Raw genomic sequence first — 27,291 nt, 5'->3', positions numbered from 1 at the left:
GTGGTGTTACATGTTATGAGAGTGGTGGTGTTACATGTTATGTGAGTGGTGGTGTTACATGTTATGTGAGTGGTGGTGTTACATGTTATGTGAGTGGTGGTGTTACATGTTATGAGAGTGGTGGTGTTACATGTTATGTGAGTGGTGGTGTTACATGTTATGTCAGTGGTGGTGTTACATGTTATGAGAGTGGTGGTGTTACATGTTATGTCAGTGGTGGTGTTACATGTTATGTGAGTGGTGGTGTTACATGTTATGTGAGTGGTGGTGTTACATGTTATGTCAGTGGTGGTGTTACATGTTATGTCAGTGGTGGTGTTACATGTTATGTCAGTGGTGGTGTTACATGTTATGAGAGTGGTGGTGTTACATGTTATGTGAGTGGTGGTGTTACATGTTATGTCAGTGGTGGTGTTACATGTTATGAGAGTGGTGGTGTTACATGTTATGTCAGTGGTGGTGTTACATGTTATGTGAGTGGTGGTGTTACATGTTATGTGAGTGGTGGTGTTACATGTTATGAGAGTGGTGGTGTTACATGTTATGTGAGTGGTGGTGTTACATGTTATGTGAGTGGTGGTGTTACATGTTATGTCAGTGGTGGTGTTACATGTTATATCAGTGGTGGTGTTACATGTTATGAGAGTGGTGGTGTTACATGTTATGTCAGTGGTGGTGTTACATGTTATGTGAGTGGTGGTGTTACATGTTATGTGAGTGGTGGTGTTACATGTTATGAGAGTGGTGGTGTTACATGTTATGTCAGTGGTGGTGTTACATGTTATGTGAGTGGTGGTGTTACATGTTATGTGAGTGGTGGTGTTACATGTTATGTCAGTGGTGGTGTTACATGTTATGTGAGTGGTGGTGTTACATGTTATGTGAGTGGTGGTGTTACATGTTATGAGAGTGGTGGTGTTACATGTTATGTCAGTGGTGGTGTTACATGTTATGTGAGTGGTGGTGTTACATGTTATGTGAGTGGTGGTGTTACATATTATGTGAGTGGTAGTGTTACATGTTATGAGAGTGGTGGTGTTACATGTTATGTGAGTGGTGGTGTTACATGTTATGTGAGTGGTGGTGTTACATGTTATGTGAGTGGTGGTGTTACATGTTATGTGAGTGGTGGTGTTACATGTTATGAGAGTGGTGGTGTTACATGTTATGTGAGTGGTGGTGTTACATGTTATGTGAGTGGTGGTGTTACATGTTATGTGAGTGGTGGAGTTACATGTTATGTGAGTGGTGGTGTTACATGTTATGTGAGTGGTGGTGTTACATGTTATGTGAGTGGTGGTGTTACATGTTATGTGAGTGGTGGTGTTACATGTTATGTGAGTGGTGGAGTTACATGTTATGCTAGTGGTGGTGTTACATGTTATGTAAGTGGTGGTGTTACATGTTATGTGAGTGGTGGTGTTACATGTTATGTGAGTGGTGGTGTTACATGTTATGTGAGTGGTGGTGTTACATGTTATGTGAGTGGTGGTGTTACATGTTATGTGAGTGGTGGTGTTACATGTTATGTGAGTGGTGGAGTTACATGTTATGCTAGTGGTGGTGTTACATGTTATGTAAGTGGTGGTGTTACATGTTATGAGAGTGGTGGTGTTACATGTTATGTGAGTGGTGGTGTTACATGTTATGTGAGTGGTGGTGTTACATGTTATGTGAGTGGTGGTGTTACATGTTATGTGAGTGGTGGTGTTACATGTTATGTGAGTGGTGGTGTTACATGTTATGTGAGCGGTGGAGTTACATGTTATGTTAGTGGTGGTGTTACATGTTATGTGAGTGGTGGTGTTACATGTTATGTGAGCGGTGGAGTTACATGTTATGTTAGTGGTGGTGTTACATGTTATGTGAGTGGTGGTGTTACATGTTATGAGAGTGGTGGTGTTACATGTTATGTGAGTGGTGGTGTTACATGTTATGTGAGTGGTGGTGTTACATGTTATGTCAGTGGTGGTGTTACATGTTATATCAGTGGTGGTGTTACATGTTATGAGAGTGGTGGTGTTACATGTTATGTCAGTGGTGGTGTTACATGTTATGTGAGTGGTGGTGTTACATGTTATGTGAGTGGTGGTGTTACATGTTATGAGAGTGGTGGTGTTACATGTTATGTCAGTGGTGGTGTTACATGTTATGTGAGTGGTGGTGTTACATGTTATGTGAGTGGTGGTGTTACATGTTATGTCAGTGGTGGTGTTACATGTTATGTGAGTGGTGGTGTTACATGTTATGTGAGTGGTGGTGTTACATGTTATGAGAGTGGTGGTGTTACATGTTATGTCAGTGGTGGTGTTACATGTTATGTGAGTGGTGGTGTTACATGTTATGTGAGTGGTGGTGTTACATATTATGTGAGTGGTAGTGTTACATGTTATGAGAGTGGTGGTGTTACATGTTATGTGAGTGGTGGTGTTACATGTTATGTGAGTGGTGGTGTTACATGTTATGTGAGTGGTGGTGTTACATGTTATGTGAGTGGTGGTGTTACATGTTATGAGAGTGGTGGTGTTACATGTTATGTGAGTGGTGGTGTTACATGTTATGTGAGTGGTGGTGTTACATGTTATGTGAGTGGTGGAGTTACATGTTATGTGAGTGGTGGTGTTACATGTTATGTGAGTGGTGGTGTTACATGTTATGTGAGTGGTGGTGTTACATGTTATGTGAGTGGTGGTGTTACATGTTATGTGAGTGGTGGAGTTACATGTTATGCTAGTGGTGGTGTTACATGTTATGTAAGTGGTGGTGTTACATGTTATGTGAGTGGTGGTGTTACATGTTATGTGAGTGGTGGTGTTACATGTTATGTGAGTGGTGGTGTTACATGTTATGTGAGTGGTGGTGTTACATGTTATGTGAGTGGTGGTGTTACATGTTATGTGAGTGGTGGAGTTACATGTTATGCTAGTGGTGGTGTTACATGTTATGTAAGTGGTGGTGTTACATGTTATGAGAGTGGTGGTGTTACATGTTATGTGAGTGGTGGTGTTACATGTTATGTGAGTGGTGGTGTTACATGTTATGTGAGTGGTGGTGTTACATGTTATGTGAGTGGTGGTGTTACATGTTATGTGAGTGGTGGTGTTACATGTTATGTGAGTGGTGGTGTTACATGTTATGTGAGCGGTGGAGTTACATGTTATGTGAGTGGTGGTGTTACATGTTATGTGAGTGGTGGTGTTACATGTTATGTGAGCGGTGGAGTTACATGTTATGTGAGTGGTGGTGTTACATGTTATGTGAGTGGTGGTGTTACATGTTATGTCAGTGGTGGTGTTACATGTTATGTGAGTGGTGGTGTTACATGTTATGTGAGTGGTGGTGTTACATGTTATGAGAGTGGTGGTGTTACATGTTATGTCAGTGGTGGTGTTACATGTTATGTGAGTGGTGGTGTTACATGTTATGTGAGTGGTGGTGTTACATATTATGTGAGTGGTAGTGTTACATGTTATGAGAGTGGTGGTGTTACATGTTATGTGAGTGGTGGTGTTACATGTTATGTGAGTGGTGGTGTTACATGTTATGTGAGTGGTGGTGTTACATGTTATGAGAGTGGTGGTGTTACATGTTATGTGAGTGGTGGTGTTACATGTTATGTGAGTGGTGGTGTTACATGTTATGTGAGTGGTGGAGTTACATGTTATGTGACTGGTGGTGTTACATGTTATGTGAGTGGTGGTGTTACATGTTATGAGAGTGGTGGTGTTACATGTTATGAGAGTGGTGGTGTTACATGTTATGTGAGTGGTGGTGTTACATGTTATGTGAGTGGTGGTGTTACATGTTATGTGAGTGGTGGTGTTACATGTTATGTGAGTGGTGGTGTTACATGTTATGTCAGTGGTGGTGTTACATGTTATGTGAGTGGTGGTGTTACATGTTATGTCAGTGGTGGTGTTACATGTTATGTGAGTGGTAGTGTTACATGTTATGTGAGTGGTGGTGTTACATGTTATGAGAGTGGTGGTGTTACATGTTATGTGAGTGGTGGTGTTACATGTTATGTGAGTGGTGGTGTTACATGTTATGTGAGTGGTGGTGTTACATGTTATGTGAGTGGTGGTGTTACATGTTATGTGAGTGGTGGTGTTACATGTTATGTGAGTGGTGGTGTTACATGTTATGTGAGTGGTGGTGTTACATGTTATGTCAGTGGTGGTGTTACATGTTATGTGAGTGGTGGTGTTACATGTTATGTCAGTGGTGGTGTTACATGTTATGTGAGTGGTAGTGTTACATGTTATGTGAGTGGTGGTGTTACATGTTATGAGAGTGGTGGTGTTACATGTTATGTGAGTGGTGGTGTTACATGTTATGTGAGTGGTGGTGTTACATGTTATGTGAGTGGTGGTGTTACATGTTATGAGAGTGGTGGTGTTACATGTTATGTGAGTGGTGGTGTTACATGTTATGTCAGTGGTGGTGTTACATGTTATGAGAGTGGTGGTGTTACATGTTATGTCAGTGGTGGTGTTACATGTTATGTGAGTGGTGGTGTTACATGTTATGTGAGTGGTGGTGTTACATGTTATGTCAGTGGTGGTGTTACATGTTATGTCAGTGGTGGTGTTACATGTTATGTCAGTGGTGGTGTTACATGTTATGAGAGTGGTGGTGTTACATGTTATGTGAGTGGTGGTGTTACATGTTATGTCAGTGGTGGTGTTACATGTTATGAGAGTGGTGGTGTTACATGTTATGTCAGTGGTGGTGTTACATGTTATGTGAGTGGTGGTGTTACATGTTATGTGAGTGGTGGTGTTACATGTTATGAGAGTGGTGGTGTTACATGTTATGTGAGTGGTGGTGTTACATGTTATGTGAGTGGTGGTGTTACATGTTATGTCAGTGGTGGTGTTACATGTTATATCAGTGGTGGTGTTACATGTTATGAGAGTGGTGGTGTTACATGTTATGTCAGTGGTGGTGTTACATGTTATGTGAGTGGTGGTGTTACATGTTATGTGAGTGGTGGTGTTACATGTTATGAGAGTGGTGGTGTTACATGTTATGTCAGTGGTGGTGTTACATGTTATGTGAGTGGTGGTGTTACATGTTATGTGAGTGGTGGTGTTACATGTTATGTCAGTGGTGGTGTTTCATGTTATGTGAGTGGTGGTGTTACATGTTATGTGAGTGGTGGTGTTACATGTTATGAGAGTGGTGGTGTTACATGTTATGTCAGTGGTGGTGTTACATGTTATGTGAGTGGTGGTGTTACATGTTATGTGAGTGGTGGTGTTACATATTATGTGAGTGGTAGTGTTACATGTTATGAGAGTGGTGGTGTTACATGTTATGTGAGTGGTGGTGTTACATGTTATGTGAGTGGTGGTGTTACATGTTATGTGAGTGGTGGTGTTACATGTTATGTGAGTGGTGGTGTTACATGTTATGAGAGTGGTGGTGTTACATGTTATGTGAGTGGTGGTGTTACATGTTATGTGAGTGGTGGTGTTACATGTTATGTGAGTGGTGGAGTTACATGTTATGTGAGTGGTGGTGTTACATGTTATGTGAGTGGTGGTGTTACATGTTATGTGAGTGGTGGTGTTACATGTTATGTGAGTGGTGGTGTTACATGTTATGTGAGTGGTGGAGTTACATGTTATGCTAGTGGTGGTGTTACATGTTATGTAAGTGGTGGTGTTACATGTTATGTGAGTGGTGGTGTTACATGTTATGTGAGTGGTGGTGTTACATGTTATGTGAGTGGTGGTGTTACATGTTATGTGAGTGGTGGTGTTACATGTTATGTGAGTGGTGGTGTTACATGTTATGTGAGTGGTGGAGTTACATGTTATGCTAGTGGTGGTGTTACATGTTATGTAAGTGGTGGTGTTACATGTTATGAGAGTGGTGGTGTTACATGTTATGTGAGTGGTGGTGTTACATGTTATGTGAGTGGTGGTGTTACATGTTATGTGAGTGGTGGTGTTACATGTTATGTGAGTGGTGGTGTTACATGTTATGTGAGTGGTGGTGTTACATGTTATGTGAGCGGTGGAGTTACATGTTATGTTAGTGGTGGTGTTACATGTTATGTGAGTGGTGGTGTTACATGTTATGTGAGCGGTGGAGTTACATGTTATGTTAGTGGTGGTGTTACATGTTATGTGAGTGGTGGTGTTACATGTTATGTGAGCGGTGGAGTTACATGTTATGTGAGTGGTGGTGTTACATGTTATGTGAGTGGTGGTGTTACATGTTATGTGAGCGGTGGTGTTACATGTTATGTGAGTGGTGGTGTTACATGTTATGTGAGTGGTGGTGTTACATGTTATGTGAGCGGTGGAGTTACATGTTATGTTAGTGGTGGTGTTACATGTTATGTGAGTGGTGGTGTTACATGTTATGTGAGTGGTGGTGTTACATGTTATGTGAGCGGTGGAGTTACATGTTATGTTAGTGGTGGTGTTACATGTTATGTGAGTGGTGGTGTTACATGTTATGTCAGTGGTGGTGTTACATGTTATGTGAGTGGTGGTGTTACATGTTATGTGAGTGGTGGTGTTACATGTTATGTAAGTGGTGGTGTTACATGTTATGTGAGTGGTGGTGTTACATGTTATGTGAGTGGTGGTGTTACATGTTATGTGAGTGGTGGTGTTACATGTTATGTGAGTGGTGGTGTTACATGTTATGTGAGTGGTGGTGTTACATGTTATGTGAGTGGTGGAGTTACATGTTATGCTAGTGGTGGTGTTACATGTTATGTTAGTGGTGGAGTTACATGTTATGCTAGTGGTGGTGTTACATGTTATGTGAGTGTTGGAGTTACCTTTGAGTTGTGATGTTTATATGTGGTGATGTTAGGTGTGTGCGGTGATGTTACAGGTAAATGATGATGTTAGGTATGAGAGGTGATGTTACGAGTGGGTGGTAATATTAGGAGTGGGTATTGTTGTGTCTGACCGTTGACGTTACTGTTGAATGGTGATTTTGTGGTGAGTGGTGATGTAATGGATGAGCGTTGATGTTCCAGATGAATGATATTATGGCTAAGTGATGTTATTTGGTATATTACAGTAGTAAATGGTTATAACTGACCATAATTTTTAAATGGGGGGGGACCGGTAAGCCAGCGGAAGGCCTCGGTCAGATGACCAAAAGCTCCAACGGCGGGTTGTCATCTGACTAAGACCCGTGTCAGGAAACACTTGTCCTGTTTCCTGACGATCCTTACCTAACCTGTCGTAGGTGATCAATCATATATGAGATGTGTTGTATATACTTACTGATAAGTAGTGTTGTTATGGTAAGAATACTAACGTATTATGATTAATTTAATTCTTATCGGATACGTAATAGTTAACCTCGGAATACAAATTGAAAAATCCCAAAATCCTTGTTCCTATGTTATAGTTTAAGAGACAAACTTCATTTAGTTTATATTCGCTTATGAATAAACAGTTTATAATCCTATTTCTCACTGCAATTTAACTATGAAACAATCTTTAAAATCTTTCGAAGTTATAAATCTTTGACCTAACAACATATTATTATTATCTTTCAGGATCATAAAACATAGTTTACTAATGAAGATAAACTCATTATACGTAAATTAGCTAATAGCTAATTTCTACCATTTCCACTCATCACTAAACAATATACAAAAGACAACTCACTAATTCATGTAGTTTAAAGCTCACATCTCCACTCACTTTATATTTACCCATAGTATGTGTCACGTTAATGTGAATTACTTTTCCCACTGACTCACAGAACATGTGTCGTTAATATCACGAAACTTACAGAACGAATCATCGTACGGATTGTTCTACATTATTCACTCACGCGGACGCCACATTCTGACTCCGGTGACTTCCTCAGCTGAGGCCTCTGAGGCCTTGACAACAGTACGAGACGGGTCAGAGGTTCGATCAGTGAGACTTACATGTGTCCTGAGGTCTGGTCAAAGAGGATCACACTCATCCTCAGATCTGGTCAGTGAGACTCACACATATCCTCAGGTCTAGTCAGTGAGACTCACACTCATCCTGAGGTCTAGTCAGTGAGATTCACACTCATCCTGAGGTCTAGTCAGTGAGACTCACACCCAAACTGAGGTCTAGTCAGTGATACTCAAACACATCTTGAGGTCTGGTCAGTGAGACTCACAATCATCCTGAGGTCTGGTCAGTGAGACTCACAATCATCCTGAGGTCGGCTAAGTAAGGGTCAACGCCCCCACATCTCGGTCCATGACCAGGCCTTTCGGTGGATTAGGGCCTGATTAACCAGGCTGTTACTGCTGGGCTCACGTGGACCTACATACGAGCCACCACCCGGCTGGTCAAGTACTAATTTTGTGTCTGTCCAGCTTCCTGAAGGCATGCAGGGGTCTGTTGGTAATCCCAATTAGGTATGCTGGGAGGCAGTTGAACAGTCTTGGGTCCCTGACACTTATTTTGTTATCTCATAGCGTACTCGTGGCCCCTTGCTTTTCATTGAGGGGATGTTGCAGCTTCTGCCAAGTCTTTTGCTTTCGTACGGAGTGATTTCCGTGTGCAGATTTGAGACCAGTTCCTCTAGAATTTTTCAAGTGTATATTATCATGCATCTTTCTCGCCTGCGTCCCAAGGAGTACAGGTCAAGGGATTTCAACAGTTCCCAGTAATTTAGGGGCTTTATGGTACTTATACGTGCAGTGAAAGATCTCTGTATATTCTCCAGGTTTACAATTTCGTCTGCCTTGAAAGGGGCTGTTAGTGTACAGCAATATTTAAGTGTAGAGATACAAGCGATTTGAAGAGAATCGTCACTGGCTTGGCATCTCTAGTTTTATAGGCTATCATTATCCCTCCTATCATTTTCCAAGCAGATGTGGTAGAGACATTGTTGTGGTCTTTGAAAGTGAGATTCTCTGACATTATCACTCCCAGGACCTCCACATTAGTTTCTCGCTCTAATGTGTGGCTGGGATTTGTTTTACTCTCCTATCCAGTATTATTTCATCGGGTTTTCAATATCGGAGTAACTGAAATGTCTCACTGAACTTCATATTGTTTTCTGACATAAACACGTAAGTTCTTTATCCTGAGTTATCCTGGAAGTAAACTATATGGATATTTTTATGTGTAGCTTCATTATTTATTGAAGAATCAAAAATTATTTTTGATATTATACAAGAAGTCGAAAGTAGGACTTTCTTGAAATTCATGTTTGTTTTATTGATTTTTATTGAAAAATATTAAATACATTTCTAAATTTTCAAATTAAAAAAAAAAGAAGCATTTTCATACTTTTACCTAATTTAAAAAGTCAGTCAAGAGGTTGTGAATTATGTGACGTACTGAGCAGCACTTCCCTCGTCCTGTTGTTCTCTGCACCTGAGTACTCTCATATATTTTTTCTTATTTTCATGATTATCGTCGTGATATTGCACAAAATCGTATTCCTATATGGACATACTCTCAGTGAAGAAATTCTAAAATTGGATTATAAATAAAAATAATACGACTTAAAGGAGCCACCTTACCCCATACAATCACTAAAAAAGAGCCGCTATTAGAGAATATTCATATTTGTTCAGAATGTCGCCATATTAAACACTGGTCCTCCAAAACCGACGTTTTTTATTTTATTGGTTCAAGCTAAATTCTTTACAAAAGCTGTTTAGGGTAGGATTATGTTTTTTTCAGATCAGTTAAAAAATAAACCATTATTTACACCACATGCATGCAGCGTGTGAGATTCAGTATATGAAACATAGACCGAATCAGACTGATCCCGTCAGATACTGCATGTTGTAGTTTAAAACTTTTAACATTACAGGTGATTGTCTAATTCCAACTGAAATTGCAGGTGGTAGTGAGTCTGAACCCGTCCAACCAGCTGGTGGCGACCAGCGAGGTGCCCGCCGGACTAAGGACAAAAGGTGTCTATTTCCTAAAAGCCAGCAACGTCCCTCTTGTCAGGGAAGAAGATACCAGCAACGTACGTGATCATGTCATTTTCGGTGACATTTCCCCACAACCTCTCGATCAGCTCTCCACTCTCATTGAGGAGGTGAGGACGGCAATAAAGATGAGATAGAGACTGGTAAGTAGATAGATAGATAGATAGATAAGTAGAGATAGAGAAAGAGAGAGAGAGAAAGAGAAAGAGAAAGAGAGAGAGCGAGAGCGAGAGCGAGAGAGAGAGAGAGAGAGAGAGAGAGAGAGAGAGAGAGAGAGAGAGAGAGAGAGAGAGAGAGAGACAGACAGACAGACAGACAGACAGACAGACAGAGAGAGAAGAGGTACGTTGATCCATAACTATAATTATTCTCAACATAAATCATATTCGTTCTCCATCAGGTGATTATACCGATGTTGGAGAATCCGGCGAACCGAACAGGATGGCCGGAGATGGTGTGCGAAGACTTGTCCCACCAGTTGTACTCACTCCGGGGAACTGTGTATCGCATGTGGGGTCAACTGCGAGGCCAGACACTCCTCCCGCTGCCCTTCGGCCTCGACACCTTGGAGAAGGCTGAGAGGCACGCCCTTGACACGTAGGTGACTGGTGTGTCCTGTATTTTCATAACTTAGTCACATAGGAGATTGGTGTGTTTATTACGTCTTGGCCTCAACAGGTAGGAGCCATATTTCGCTTTTCTTCATATTTTCGGAACGTAGGTACTTAATGTGTCTTTTTGCCCTCGACACGTAAGTATATGAAAGTATTTGTTACTTCAAGCCCTCGTGAAGTAGGTGATTGTTTTATCTCCTCAGATATTATACTTGTTTATGCTTACTCCAATTAATGTTTCACACAATTCCCATTATCCGTTAAGGAGAATGTTTTTCTGGTGACATAAAATAAGCTAACTCAAACATTTCTCTAGGTTCAGAGACTACATTAGTTGTAACAAGAAAGCTGTGGTGTCATGGGAGAGGACAGTTACGTCACAGACGGTGACAGCTGGTACAGTTTGTCATAGGCACGACTGTTGTAAAACATTCCACTTGTTATCACTGTTGATGAATGGTAAAATATAGGGCCTGAGCCTCGGTTCAATTCCTCTTTATTTTTATTCTGTTTATTTCATATAAATGTACACCCCCTCCCCCCCCACACACACATAATTTGCATAATTATATTCATGGGCTCCCATTGATTCCATCTGCCTTTTCTTTGAAAATTTCTCCGCCTATCTGTTTCTGTCTTGCAACATTGCATAGCTCCTGGCGACGCACGAGAGTGCGAAAGATCTAGAGCTGAAGTCTTCCATTCCCATGTACCTTGGACTTTGCAGGAAAAGAAAAATATTTACACACAATCTCAGACTGGAGGAGGTTTGAACCTATAAGCTTAGGGATAAAGTATGCAGTACTGTATACACCATGTACCTCTGCCGGATGCTGGCTTAGCTTGGCTGGGCGCCAAAGTGTATATAGTAAGGCGTACTTTGCCCCAAAACTAGTAGGCTACTGTTCTTGTCTCTCACCAACCAGGGGCGAGATGACAGATTCGCAGTTGAAGAGTGCGATCGAGGGAGTAGTCATCAAGTGGGTGCACCAAGTGGAGGAGGTGCTCACGCAGGACACTGAAGACCTGGCTGCTCCTGATTACTTTCCCAAGCCTTTGGAGGAGATCATCTTCTGGGGCAAACGTCGTGAAAACCTTACTCACATTTCTAACCAGCTTAAGGACAAGAAGGTAGCAATCGTTGATTTTTTTGGGGGGTGATTTGACACTTTTTTTTCTTACAGTGGACTGGAATAGATATCCATAGCATTAACTGCTTTCCCGATATTAGAAAGTGTTTGATATTTTTAGGTAATTAAAAAGGCAATCAGTGAGTATGAATTACTCTTCCAAGCTCATAGAAGAAATGATGCAGATTACAAGGAACATGTACAGATGCAGATTATAAGTACATGTACAAGGTATAAAGGCCTAGCTGACATCAGTGACATACTAGTATATAGAAAGCCTCTTGTTATGCTGAACATTTTAGGAAATAAGGTCAGTTTTGTCACAGGATGCGACCCGCACCAGTCGACTAACACCCAGGTACCCATTTTATTCTGATGGGTGAACAGGGGCAAGATGTGTCTTATGGAAAACTTCCCCGACTTTTTCCAGCCGTACTGGAGGTTCGAACTCCGGACCTCCGTGTGTGAGGTGAGTGGGCTAGCGCTCGAGCTACTGGACACTTCCTCGTGTGTCACTGGGTTTTGATAAGGATTCTGACTTTATAGTTCATTAATAAAATTTTGTGTGAAACATAAGTAAACATATACACATCTTTGTATTACATAACACTGTTTACAGTAGTACTTTATGTAATAGGTCAGCGTTTCAAAAATATATATTTTTATAAACGTTTCATTAAAAGGAATGAAAAATTAATATCGATTTTACTATAACCATAAATAATTATCTTCATAACATTGTCTTCTTAACAGAGTATAATATATAATCTAATCTGAGTGAAAAGTACAGTAGTGTAACATACTGGGTTGAGTTGTTTGTATCTGATCACTTACAGGTGCGGATGATGTCAAACATTTTGGAGGTGACTGAGTCTGCCTACTATCCTGCCTTCGTCAAAATGTGTGCTGACGTGGCTATGGGTAAGCATATGGATTAAGCTCCAGCACATGGACTGTGTTTCTTAACCACCAAAAGGCTGGTATGAGACATTCCTATTTCTTCATTACCTACGATACAGTGTTTACATTAAAGATGTTCCTTATTAAATATCTTCTTCCGCTTATATGTGTGTCCTGTTGTCTAAGTATGTTTCTTTCACACTACATTTTCCCTGTCGATACCTCTTGAGATTTATCGTATCTTTACGGATCCAGTATCTATTACGCTTTCAGTTCAAACGAAGTTCTAGATCTTGGGGACCACTGACGGAAAGTCAGTGGATTCTTTCATATTTTATGTGTGTGAACATTACATTGGTGTTGCCTATTTTAACACTGGCCTCGCTAAACAAGTTTATTATAATGACTGTATCCTTGTTATTCTATTGTTTGGAAAGTGTTGCTTGAGCTAATAATGTTTTCCCATAATCCCGGAGGGGTGTTAATGTTGCAGTTTAAAAACTGTAGTGTAAAGCACCTTTCTGGCAAGACAGTGATGGAGTGAATGATGGTGAAAGTTTTTCTTTTTCGGGCCACCCTGCCTTGGTGGGAATCGGCCAGTGTGATAAAAAAAATAAAAATAATCCGCTTAATGTTTCAAACACCCTGACTAACACAAGCTGTTGCCTTACTGTCACTTGATGATATACTGCTAGTTTCCGTGTCTTTGTTTTGCCTTCATAATATATTTAATTACCATGCACACGTATTATAAATATAAATAAAATGTATTTTAACATTATAAGAACGATTTTCACTCATTGTGTACTGTTACACTAACAATACACACACACACACACACACACACACAGCGTTCCGATACCTCAGTAAGGAGTCGTTCAAGACTCTGTATACCATTTACGTCAGGCCCATACTGGAGTATGCAGCACCAGTTTGGAATCCACACCTAGTCAAGCACGTCAAGAAATTAGAGAAAGTGCAAAGGTTTGCAACAAGACTAGTCCCAGAGCTACGGGGATTGTCCAACGAAGAAAGGTTGAGGGAAATCGGCCTGACGACACTGGAGGACAGGAGGGTCAGGGGAGACATGATAACGACATATAAAATACTGCGCGGAATAGACAAGGTGGACAAAGACGGGATGTTCCAGAGAAGGGACACAGACACAAGAGGTCACAATTGGAAGTTGAAGACTCAGATGAATCAAAGGGATGTTAGGAAGTATTTCTTCAGTCATAGAGTAGTCAGGCCGTGGAATAGCCTAGAAAGTGACGTAGTGGAGGCGGGAACCATACATAGTTTTAAGGCGAGGTATGATAGAGCTCATGTGGCAGGGAGAGAGAGGACCTAGTAGCAATCAGCGAAGAAGCGGGGCCAGGAGCTGTGAATCGACCCCTGCAACCACAAATAGGTGAGTGCAAATAGGTGAGTACACACACTCTAGATTCTTTCCGGAGCTGTTTGAATATTTTCTTCTCCTACCACCCTATTACGCAGTAGGTGAATATTGTGTAACCAAAAAAAATGTCCGATATATATAATGTAATTTTCTGTAATTAGTTCTGAAACCGGACGCGTATTATTCCTGGTCAATCAGAGTGGCCAGGAGAGGAGAGGAGAGTGAGGTGTTTGTGTGGCAGTACGTTGAGCGCAGCACCTGCAGCCAGGTGCCCTAATACGTCACGGTTTATTTTGTAGGGATGGTTTTTGTTTTGTTAGTTTATACCATAGGTTAGTTTATTGGTTTAAGTGCTCTCATGTTTACCTGTATGGCCTTAGTGTGCAGAGGCCTGTTACATTTTGGGAGAGTACTTGTACAGCCTGCAGGTTGTACTTGTACAGCCTGGGTGAAGGTGTACTGGAGTGCGGTGATGTTTAGTTGAAGAGATTGTAGGTTGTATATATCACTACTTTTAATATATATTCATATGTTTGTATAGGTGAGTTTTTGTGTCCTTCCTCACAATACATTAACCATTTAAATTTATGTTTCATAATTTGTATGAATGCACTTGCTGGCCCTAGAGTGGTTTCTTTTTCTATTTTAAATAATATAAATGCCCCTAAACAGGAAAGTTATTTATCCTTTAGGAGCCAGGACTTTTATTTAAGTTGCGCAGTCAAAAAACGTAACACCCCCTATATATATATATATATATATATATATATATATATATATATATATATATATATATATATATATATATATATATATATATATTCCAGCTGTGCAAGAAGCGCGGGATATCATGGTGCACCTGACGCCGCTGAAGCCACTCCTGGAAGGTCTGGAAGCCGGGGAGTTCCAGGACTCTGCCCCTCTCATTCCGCCTCTCATGCACTGCATCTGCCTCCTGTGGGCCACTTGCCCAGCTTATCGCAAGCCAGACCGCATTGTCACGCTCTTCAAGGAGATCACCAACCTCCTTATCAGCATGGTGAGTGCCCATTGGTATCTCATGAAGAAAACTACACTCCAGTAGCTGAAACACATCACTGTTAACCCACAAACTGGAGAGGAAACTTAAAATGATTTTTTAGCTCAGATCGGACCGAGGCGTTGCGTAATATTATCTATTTAAATTATTAGCTAGTGAATCTTTGAAGAGATAGTATATGAATATTAAAACAAATGAATATATAAAATTACTGAAGAGGAATGATCTATAAATTTGGGGCCAGAAAATATACTAAATTAGGGAGGAAATTATTTTGGAATAGAAGCCATTATTGGCTTTAATTAAAGAGTTCGGTGGGCCAAGCAAAAAGCTTTTGATATGACTCACGAAATCGTAATGACACGATTGTAAACAAAGCATATTACGGGCGGGGATTGAACTCACTCGCCACAAATTCACTCCCAGCCCGTGTTATGGTTAGCTTTTGATATAGTGGGACAGGGACGAACACAATACATGGCGGTGCTGTAGAGACCTGTAATACAATTGTACTGGAATAACCAGAAATACAGTGGTGCTGGAGACCTGAAATATAATGGTGCTGGCGTGACAAGTAATGCAATAGTGGTAGGAAAACCGGCAATGCAATGTTACTGGAGCGACCTACAACACAATGATACTGGAAAGATCTGCAACACAATGCTGAAGGGACGTGCAATGTAATTGTGGTGGACAGACTAGTAATACAATGGTGCTTCGGGGTCAACAATACATGGGTGCTGAATAAACCTGTACAACAACTGTTGCTTGAGGACCAACCCTACAATAGTAATAAAGGGATTTGCATTACCTTGGTGCTTGGATAAAAGCACTAATGGTCTCTCGAATACCAGCCAGCACTATAATGGTGCTGGAGAGACTAGCACCACAATGGCTACTGAGAGAACAGCTCTGCAAAGGTACTTGGGAGAGTAGGTCTACAATGGTTCCTGGAAAACTAATACTAGAAAGATAAATTGGAAACCAACATTACATTTGAGCAAGGGTGACCAGAATTAGAGAGACCAGCACTACAATGATGCTGGAGAGACTACACCTAAAATGGTGTTGGGGAAACTAGAACTGAATTAGTTCTTGGAAGACAAGCATGGATATCTTGCTAATTTTACTGTATGTCAAGGTTGCTATGTATTTTCTTTTGGTTCCGATAAATCCTACGTATGTAGGATTTATGTAGTCCGTTAACTACTGAACGACGTCGTATAGTGTTATGCGATTTAAACGCACTAGAGTTATGAGTAGACTGGATGACATATGGAAGCTTTGTAATTCGATATCTAGAAATCAAAGCAGGTTTCTAGCAATATACAATATCACTAGTCTGAATGCACAGTACGCCGATGTAAAACGGGTTTGTATGCTGTTTTAACCATCATTAAAATTATAATTAAGTTCTATAATTAACATACAGGTGCTTTAATTCTAATACTAATATAAGACAAAGCAAACCCTTCCATGTATGTACAGAGTTCATATACTTGAGTCCCTCCTCAATGAAGAGGTATAAATTAACATATAGGATGCTAACAATTAACCTATTTGCTGACAAGCCTAACAACCAAGGAGAAAAGGAAGATAATACATCTTAAGTATGCTACATGTGACACATTTGCTTGGACATTTGTTCAATAGTATTTCTTCGAGGTGGTTTTATGTTCCACAGGGACGTAACTTCATAGGCACCGTAGGTTTCCAAGCTGAAACCACCGAGCCTCTCCTGAAGATCAACACATGTGTCTCTATCCTCAGAATCTTCAGGTGAGGTTAACCCCACTTCTTGCTATATACTGCTTCCATTTGTTAGCTAACTGTAGTTGCTTCTATGTAGGAGTAGGTCTTGAGTTTTTGGTCAAGGAAGAACCTTCTCGCGGAAGTGAGACCATGGATAAAAAATTGAAGAAATTACGAGAAGGATGTCAATACTCCTGACTGGTCTCCTTTATCGGAGATCCGTGAACAGTGATGTAAGGAGCTTGATAACTATATGAGTATTGATGAGAGTAAGACACATGTGCAACATCTGGGTATCTTTATTGTAGACGTTTCGCCATCCAGTGGCTTTATCAATACAAATTCCAGGACATAACTTGAAGACAGAAGAACTATGTACAGAAGATGAGGTAATCAGTCCCTCAACCTAGGAGTAGGTGCGAACAGCACCATAGTCGTGGAGAATCTCCACGACTATGGTGCTGTTCGCACCTACTCCTAGGTTGAGGGACTGATTACCTCATCTTCTGTATATATGAGTATTACATAAACTAGACAAATTAGAAGAGCGGGTGGCGAGAAAATTAAACTTCTAAAATCTTGAGATTTTTAGTTTCATCTGCTATTTAGTGAACATGACGTCAAAAATATCAGTGTATGTATATTTCTGTTACTCAGTAATACTTGACATTCATTCTCATTCTCATTATGTCTGTCTGTGTCTCTCTGTCTCTCTCGCTTTCTCCTTCTCTTTCTCTCTCTCTTTCTCTGTAATCTTGCAGAGAAAGCTTCCAGGAGCACCGGGAGAAGGTGGCCTCGTACTTCAAGGAAGGCGAGAGGCCACGACTTTGGGAGTTTCATCCTAACAACACCTTCTCTAGAATGGACCAGTTCCTCATTCGTCTCGCCAACATCAAGGTTAATCATAGAAAAAATTATCTTCAGCACAAGTTTAGTTCTGAAAAACTATATAACCTTCAATAAAATTTCAGTAAAACAGTATTGATGTTTTGTGCATTCGTCGTTATCAGTCACAGTCATCCTGACGAGTGACTGCTTCATATCTCTCTTCAGGAGATCTTCGACGTTGCAAAAGAATTCTTAAAGATAGAGAAGGTGGAGTTCGGAGGCCCCAAAGGGAAAGTTCTTGGAGCAAATATTTCATCCGTGTTCAGGTAAGTTTATTTATTTATTTATTTATTTATTGTGTGTGTATGTGTGTGTGTGTGTGTGTGTGTGTGTGTGTGTGTGTGTGTGTGTGTGTGTGTGTGTGTGTGTGTGTGTGTGTGCGCTCGCGCGCGCGTGCGGGAGCTCTCTCTCACCTAATTATACTCGTCTAATCGTGGCTGCAGAGATCGAGTCTCTGTTCCTGGCTGCGTGAGCCCTCTCATACCTATTTTTAAAATGCATTGATCCTGCCTCCAACACTTCGCTGTCTAGGTCTTTCTACTTGTTGATCACATTAAGGCTAAAGAAGTGTTTCCTAACATCCCTGCAGCTCATATGTGATTTTAACTTCCAGCTGAGTCCTCATGTACCTGAGGCCTGTCTCTCAAACAGGCTTTTCCCAACCAAAACTCCTCAGCTCTTGGACTAGTTTTATTGCAAAACTTCACTTTTTCCAGCTTTTTTACATGCTTCATCAGAGGCAGGTTTCACAATGGCACTGTGTACTCCAAGACGGGCCCGACATATGCCATGTATAGGGTCGTAAAAGCCAGTACTCTGTTGCCACCTCCAACAACTTAGTTGGTCATGTTTTTCCTCCACATGTGGCTTCAGAATTCTCCAGTCTATCTCTTTATGGTTAAAGTCTCTCACGATCAATAGTTTTTCAGTGCGTGTGTGGGCTCCTCTAGTCACCTTTGCTATCGTGTTTACCATCGCGCTGTTCTTGTTATCACATTCCTTTCTTTGTCTTCCAGTGTTCAATAGTGGGTCGTACATCACTGTTTTCACCACTATGAGTCTCCCAGTTATAAGTTTCCCTATTATTTAGTCATTAGACTCCTATCCATTTACTCCGCTCATCTCAAAGATCCATTGGTTCCTGATCAATGCTACTGCTGTAGTTCCTCTCTTTCCTTTGTCATTTCACATTATTTGAAATCCTTGAGAAAATACCTCATTTGTTGTCACCTCCGCGCAGGGCCGGATTAAGAAGTCTCCGGGCCCTAGGCTATTCAGATTGGCGGGGCCCCTTTGAGTTAGGTTAGGTTAGGTAAGGTTCGTCAGGAAACAGGACAAATGTTTCCTGACGCGGGTCTTAGTCAGATGATGACCCGCCTTTGGAGCTTTTGGTCATCTGACCGAGGCCTTCCGCTGGCTTACCTGTCCACCCCTTTAAAAATTATGGTCATTTATAACCATTGTTATATATTACGGGTAAGCGAAGCGACCCCTTCCAGCTTGGGGGTGGGGGGGGGTCGGTGTGAGCCTGTTCAAGGTCTAATTAAATACAGTCTGGCTATTTAGATTAAATTTAATAGGGAAAGTACATCAAGACAACCAAAACCATTTACCAACAGCCATTATAACTATCTTGTTAAATCATGCATTTTAAAGAGAATAAACTCAAGACAGCATAGTATTACTAGATTAGGCTATTAAAGTAGTGACATCAAGCACCTATTATATTCAGCATAACCACTACAGCACTATTATTCCCTTTATAAATCACTGACCATTATTGTTATCATTGCATCATGCATAAGACTATCAAATCATATAAACTCAAGAAAGTAAAGAATTGTTTATATTCACAGGCACTTCTTAAATAAACTTTTTTCTGGATTTCATATTGGCAAAATCATCAATTATATTCTGAAAATCAATATTTCTTGTTAGATCAGACTCAATGGTCAACAAGGCTAGGTTACACAATTTGTCTTGGCTCATTGTTGAACGGAGCTGGTTTTTCACTCTTTTCAAAACAGAAAATGAACTTTCTCCTTCACAGTTAGTAGCTGGAAGTATAAGGTAAAGGCGATACACTATGTCAACATTAGGGAAGGTTTCTGAGATACCTGCATTTCTTAAATGTTTCAAAGCAGCTGAGGGCGCACATTTTTCAGGTGGAGCTTTAATCTGATTCATATACCCAGAAAAATGAACTATTTCTTCAACAAATGTGTCCTGAACATCTGCTGAAAGGTGTTGTTGCAACTTTAATGCAGCTTCTCTCAATTCTGCATCTGGCATAGTAGTAATTTTGAACAGAAATCCAAACTTGTCATTGAGATTCTGGTAGATTTCTTTTCTTTTGCCAATTCTGTAATCAGTGAATCCAGAATGACGAAGTATGTAGCTGTCTTACATTTCTGCCTTGGTAGCAACACAATTTCATTGTCTGGCTCTTCAAAATTGCGTTTCCTCTTCCTTGACCGTTGATCATCAGCCCGGTAACTGTAGTCTTTCACCAGCAGTTTAGCTTTCTCTTCAAACATTTCAAAAGCTTCATCATTGCGAAGTGAGCTTACAAATTCCACTAAGCCTGCATAGAGGTTAGCACAAGTAGCCATTTCAATTTCAATTTTCTGAAGTGTCTTGTTTGTGGCATTTAACCGTTCCAGTAAACAGTCCCAAAGCACACAGAGTAAGGCCAATTTAAAATCTTCCAATTTTGATGCTAAGCTGGTCTTCATCCTCTGCTATTTGGATCAAAGCAGAACGTATTTCAGCAAAGCTGTCTTTCAAAGCATGTGTTGCATCATGCTGCGCTGACCACCTTGTTGTTGATAATGATTTGATGACATCTCCATGAATGGTTGACTTGAGAAAAAATTAGAGTGCTTGTAAAAGTCCAAAAAATGAAACTGCAGCGACACAACACTCCGCAGCACGTGACCCAACAAGATTAAGAGAATGTGCTGAGCAGGGCACATATTCAGCAAGTGGGTTGATTTGCTTGATACGGGCTTGCAATCCATTATATTTACCCGACATGTTACTTGCATTGTCGTAGCTCTGGCCACGGCAAACCATAATAGAGAGATCATGTTCAAGCAGAGTATCCAGTACTACATTCAACATTGTTTCTCCATCATGGCTTGAAAGAGGAATGAATTTTATAAAGCGCTCTACAGGCTTACCACTGGAGTCGACAAAGTGAACAATGAATGTCAATTGATCTGTATGTGAAATATCTGGTGTTGAATCTACACTTATTGCGAAGTATTTTGCGGTTTTCACAGCTGCTATGATGTTATTGAGGACCTTCTTAGTCATCAGTTCAATAAATTCATTGCATATAGTAGATGACATGTAAGATACAGTGCCTCTTCCTGCATTCCCAAGGCGTGACACATGATTTGCTAAGAATGGATCGAATTGTGCTAACAGTTCTATGATCCCTAGGAAATTGCCATTGTTTTCCGAACCAAAAACCTCATTTTCTCCACGGAAAGCAAGTCCTCTTAGAGCTAAGAATTTTACAACAGCAACAACTATTTCTAGAACTTTTCTCCAATAAGTGCGCTCTTTTTCAGTTTTTCCAAATGAGAATCCAATAAGCCTTTTTTCTGTGCACGAAATACACTGTACACTTTATGTTCTAATGTCACGAGGCTCAGTTTCTTTTGTCTCATCTCAGATCTCAGTCCACATGACCGTGAAACTAATCTCACTGCGAATCTTCACTTTCTATATGCTTCATCGGGTGTTCACTGCATGATGGGTCTTACATATTTTGCATATGCAGTCGTGAAAAATTCTTCTTTGACATTCCTGACATTCTCTTCATTCACTAAATATGTACTTGTTACGGTCTTATTTAATACATCAGCACATTAATGAAGTTAAACGCAGTCAGTACTGGACGTAAAGTCTGCTAGATCAAATTTCTAAACAAGTTACATAAAAAGAGTTACCTTGATCTATTTGAAGTAAAATATGCTGTTTTATATGACTTAGAAGTTAGAAAAGAAAAACAAACAGGAATAACTACATACTTTGAAATAAAATTATAATATATTAAAACAATTTTATAGAAGCTTAATATAGATAATATATTATGTGTCAACAATATCCTTTTCTGCTTTTACTTTTTCTTTTACAATAAAATGGTAACGCAGATAAGAATTCAATTTTCTGCTATGATAGGATTGATTAAATGATGTTATTATGGTATCAGCAGCCATCAGAGCACCACACACCTACACTCTTATATTCCAGACATCACTTGCTTTCACCTTATGTAGGCATTAGAAATTACTCCAGTTATCAAAGAACAGAACTGCAGGTTCTAGCAGTACGTATCTAACCAGCACTTGACACCAGTTGCGCTGTACAGTAATTCACTGCCATTTTCCGACAAAATGGTTAGGTTCCTTTTCCTTTGACCTAATTAAATCCACAGCCGTCCTGGTTTTAATATGCAGTTGGCCTGTCATACACTTAACAACATCGTTGCCTCCAGCACTGAGGCAGGTGATGGATTTTTCTATTGCTTGACATAATGTTATATAACATGTTAACTATGTCATCTATACTAGCTTAGGAGAAACACTCTTCTGTTTCGTCATATATTCCTTGTTACAGAATGCTCTACGTATCAAACTTTAGAATTTCCGAAACATTCATACTTTCTCCCTGTCGACTACTGAACACGTTCTGAAAAACAGAAAAGCTGACTCACGAAATCGTAATGACACGATTGCAAACAAACCATACCACGGGTGGGGTTAGAACCCGTGATCATAGAGTCAGAAAACTCTCTTATCGCGGGTTCTAACCCCACTCATGGTATGGTTTAGCAGAAAAGCTATTTTCCTTATTCAAACCAACTTTTTCAACCTTCAGATTCATCTTCCACCCTTTTCGGGAAAACACTTTCTCTTCATATTACCAACCATTTACTAATGCTTTCTCTTATTAACAACTTTTTTATGCTTCCTCTGTATTAGTAATTTTCAACTCTTCTAAAACACAACAGTACAGAGATATTATTGTTCAAGCTATTCTAGTAAACTATAAGATTCAATACAAGATTTCTGGACAGCCACATACCTGTATACAGAGACCTTACCGTCGTCGCTCTCCTTAAACATCAGGTAACATACGTAGCTGCATACAGAGATCTTACCTACCATCTTGCCTTTCCTCTAATATCAGGTAACATACGTAGCTATATACAGAGATCTTACCTACCATCTTGCCTCTCCTCTAATATCAGGTAACATACGTAGCTGCATACAGAGATCTTACCTACCATCTTGCCTCTCCTCTAATATCAGGTAACATACGTAGCTGCATACAGAGATCTTACCTACCATCTTGCCTTTCCTCTAATATCAGGTGAAGGTGACCACTCGCCTCAGGAAACTAATGACTGACCTCAGTGGTATTGGTTAGTAGTACTGGTGGCTGAGATTACGGTGAAGAATAGTGTGGTGGTGGTGGGATTAAGAATGTAGGTAATGATGGGCGGTAGTGAAATACATGTTGTGTTTCTAGTTTGGTAATTGCGAGAAGCTTTGTTTTTACAATAGTGGTGTTGCATTGATGTGGGAGTAATTGGCAGTGATGTGGTAGTTGGTGCTGGTTTTATGGTACATTGGATTGATTCATTTAGAATCAATGGCTATTAGACCGCCCGTAATGGCTGGGTAACCATGGGCTGCCCAGGGCATAGTAGTAGTAGACGTTATACAGTGTTACTTTGAGTAAAAGTTATTTTAGTAGAAGGAGTAGCACTTAAGGTCCAAACTCTGCTAACACATAGTAAATTGTCTTCACTTTTCTCAGGCAAGAAATGTTACCAATGGGAGTGTGAGAAGTATAGTCTTCTGCTATTATATCATAACCTCAACTCCTCTCTATATATCGTTAAGCCTTTAGCTATTTTTCATACTCTCTTTTCCACCTAACTTACTCGTTTTGTATAGTATCCCATTTCACCTTTCCTTCGCCCTCAAATTCTGTGAATAGCATACTTTCTCTCTTCGGCAGTGAATTTAACGAGGCCTACACAGCATTTTCCATCCGTACGTATGACTGCCTCGACCCTGCCGAGGTCGCCTTCGAGGAAGGTCATCACCAGTTTCGGAGAAAGATAGCGGAGCTGGAGCAGCGTCTCAGCCTCATCGTCAAACACGCTCTACAGGAGAGCCAGAGTGCCGAGTCCTACTTTAAGGTTAGATCTTGGTGAAGAAATAAAGCTTGCATGCATTAATAAATACTTACGCAAAAACTGCTATTATTAGAGAAGGGAAAGGAGGCTTCATCGAGAAAAAAATAAGTGTTAAAGCCTGCTTTAATAAGAGTAAGGTAGTCTGGAACAGAAATATATTTAAAAACACTGAACCCAGAATCCATTGCTAAAAAAAGTGAGGAACCACATGTTATATCATAAGTATGTTGAAAGTGACGATACCTGGAGACCTGGAGTTTACCTGGAGAGAGTTCCGGGGGTCAACGCCCCCGCGGCCCGATCTGTGACCAGGCCGTGATGAGAAGAAGAAAATTGTAATCGCATTTAAGCGTTTTCAGTGTTCCTAAAAGTAAAATCTGAAAAATTATAACATTAAAATGGTAATGCAAGATGTGTTAGGAGTAACATTGAGAATATTGACTGAACAAGAAATAAACAATATGTCAACTAGATCAAAGTAAAAAAATACAAATAATTTATAATTCTTAAAGTTAGTAAAACTTGTGACAGGAATTATATGAGCTAAAGTGATAATATTAGAGGTGAATCAGGTGAAACAAGAAAATATATAAATATTGCAGTAATTATGAATAATGAATTAATATACAATCAGCTACGAAAAATAATGAAACCCATGAAAGCAATTAGATATAACTAAAAGGTGAAGGATCGAAGAATAATGACAAATTACAATGAAAATGGCAGAGGTAGAAACACGACAAGAGAAACAAGTCGAAGATTTTTAAGAAAATTACTGATTACATACGTAGGAAAAGATAAAACAAGTTTTATAAATCAATAAAAATCACTGAACAAAATATAAATCTCGACAAAGATATTTTATTGTTTCTCTCCATTTAAACATATACTGTATAAATAATTTACAAGGGTTTAAAAAGGAAGAAAATATTTTGAGCCAGAACGCACAGCAGGTTACATATAGATGTTGACTGTCACAACGATTAGCAGGTGACATTAACTTGTCTGTCAGATCGTCTAGCACAGAGATGCGCAACCTTTTAAGTGTGTGTATTAAATTCGGCTAAATCTTTAATACAAAATCTTTTCACGTGCCAACTAAAATTTGTGGGAACGTATTATTTGGTGCCTTTTAATTATTGTGACAAAATTATCAAATTTTCAAAAATCGCAGATTATCGGTAAAATCAGATAATATTGTAAAAATTATTTTGTAAACAATGATGTTGACTGAATGGAAAATATTGTGACGGAATTTTTACTTCAATGTCGCTCTTCCCTATTGATAATGTGGATAATTTTAACAGCCTTTAAATGTATTTGTAGCTGTAATATACATCAACATAATTTAAAAACGCTATTTTTAGCATCAGCAAAACAGTAAACAATAATTTGATTTATTTATTAGATCAATTATGTTTTTCATGTTTTTCTAATACATTACAATTATCAGTGACATAATCGTTTTACTTGACTAAAACACAACGAAAAGATATAAAATTAAAAATATTCTTTTATTGATTTTTAATCCCATAAGAATGATACAGAAAAATCACAGAGAAAATACAGTATAATTATTTTACATACAAAACTACATATTATATTAAACAGACGTGAATATTTACCATTTTAGCAGAAAACATCAAATCAAAACTTGAGAGAGAAAAATTGTGGAGCTTTTATTTATTTTCCATCAATGAGACTTATGGTGATGCATCATTGATGACAGATAATGTAAATGACAGATAATGTATATCAGTCTTATATTTTGTAACCTTGAGAGAGATTCATGACCTACTAGTTTCATCAGTAAAGCTATACTTATTACCAGACTTAACGAAGTTCATCACTGAAAACATTGATTCATAGGAATAAGTAGATGAAAAACTGACAGTAATGTTGTTGCAAGGTTCTTCAGACACAAAATTTTGTGGAATAGTATTCCACGTCCTTAATACCTCGTTTTCCACATTTCTCTCTGTTACTCCCGTCTCTCATTGCTCCTTTTCAATATTTTCAAAGTTAGCTCTAAGGTCAACAAATTTCTGTCTCCAAATTGAGCTACTTTGAAATTCAGTCAACTGCATTTCAAAATCATCCTTATCTATCCATGAAAACATCTGCAAGTTTAATTCATCAAGTTTTATACTGTCCGGAAACTTAATGAATTTTGCAGTCTCTTCAAGTTATGTGAACTTAGCAAGTCTTCTAGAGAACTGCTTAACAGTTGACTCAATGATGTTTAAAAATAGTGTTTGAAGACATTGGCTGTTTTGTCATCCTTTGGGAGATCATTGATGTATCTCTTCAGGTTTGGAAAGTGTCTAAACCTCTCACTATCTATATCCCTCTTAAAAACCCCGTAGCTTCATTTAAGATGCCTTTATTTAATCAAACATAATATCAAGTGTCTTACCATAGTCCTGTAACTTAATGTTCAAATCATTTAAATGTTCACAAAAGTCTGAAAAAAAACACCAGTTTACAAACCCACGCGATATCAGACATTTATCAGAGATTTATCTCATCCAGACATTCAACAAATCATTTCTAAACAAAACCTCGACTAAACCAACGAACATTGATGAACAAGATTAATTCACATGAGGACCAGTGACTAGACCCTCGTCTGCCACCCGTCCTTATCCACTGACGCCTATACAAGCGCCAGCCTCACTGACTGTGCTCCAGAATCTCTACAACTACGGTGTTCTTCACACCAACTCCAAGGCTGAGGGACTGATTACCTCATCTTTTGTATATTTCTACTGTCTTCTAGTCATGTCCTGATAAAGCCACTGAATGGCGAAACGTCTACAATGAAGATAACCAGATGTTGCAAATGTGTATTAACTTTCATCTTGTCGGTATTGTAAAACTTTCTTGCACAAGACCGTTGTAACTGAGCCTACTCTTCCTGATTCTCCAGTCTGTCCCACTATAGCCTAGCTGCTGGGTTAAGCCCCGGCACTTTCTTTACGACTGTGGACACTCCAACGCTATTCTTCGCCTGTCCAGTCTTTCCAGCTCACCCCACATGGGGACTTACCTAAACTTTCTTTTCCTATCTTGAAGGAAGAAATTTCACTCTTCACCTGTTTTGTCGCGTCAAGAAGCAATAACCAGCTTTGTAGTAAATTGTGGAAGGAAGGAGGTGAAAGAGGGCAAAATGAGAAATTAAGTAGTGCATGGTGCCACACTGTCAGGGAAGGTGACTGAAGTAAACATCTATAACGGGAGGTTGTGGATGGGTAGCCCGGGACGGTCAGGGAGGAAATGTATGTGTTAGCTGGAGAATCAGTTCTAAGTAATTCTCACTACACCCTTAACGTTTCGAAGAATATGAAATAGGATAGTTTGCTGTGAAGAAAAGTCAGAAACAATAATCTCAACTTAATATAGCTACTACCGACGTACTGGTGGGAGA

At 39.6% G+C, this 27,291-nt stretch overlaps 1 protein-coding gene across 1 annotated transcript in view; it reads left to right on the top strand.

The window, feature by feature from the left end:
- LOC138853296 (dynein beta chain, ciliary-like) overlaps nucleotides 1-27,291 on the top strand; it is a 58,232-nt gene that overhangs the window by 28,772 nt on the left and 2,169 nt on the right. The window contains exons 3-11 of the mRNA XM_070089250.1: nucleotides 9,829-10,032; nucleotides 10,323-10,519; nucleotides 11,463-11,667; nucleotides 12,503-12,587; nucleotides 14,793-15,004; nucleotides 16,689-16,783; nucleotides 17,518-17,653; nucleotides 17,810-17,910; nucleotides 23,684-23,867. Coding sequence (XP_069945351.1) covers nucleotides 9,829-10,032; nucleotides 10,323-10,519; nucleotides 11,463-11,667; nucleotides 12,503-12,587; nucleotides 14,793-15,004; nucleotides 16,689-16,783; nucleotides 17,518-17,653; nucleotides 17,810-17,910; nucleotides 23,684-23,867 — 1,419 coding nt within the window. The remainder of the gene's footprint in view (nucleotides 1-9,828; nucleotides 10,033-10,322; nucleotides 10,520-11,462; nucleotides 11,668-12,502; nucleotides 12,588-14,792; nucleotides 15,005-16,688; nucleotides 16,784-17,517; nucleotides 17,654-17,809; nucleotides 17,911-23,683; nucleotides 23,868-27,291) is intronic.

This window comes from Cherax quadricarinatus, chromosome 27 (genome assembly GCF_038502225.1).
Source record: "Cherax quadricarinatus isolate ZL_2023a chromosome 27, ASM3850222v1, whole genome shotgun sequence".
Classification (NCBI taxonomy): domain Eukaryota; kingdom Metazoa; phylum Arthropoda; class Malacostraca; order Decapoda; family Parastacidae; genus Cherax; species Cherax quadricarinatus.
The sequence above is the reverse complement of the archived record's forward strand: the minus strand, read 5'-3'. Positions and strand labels throughout refer to the sequence as shown.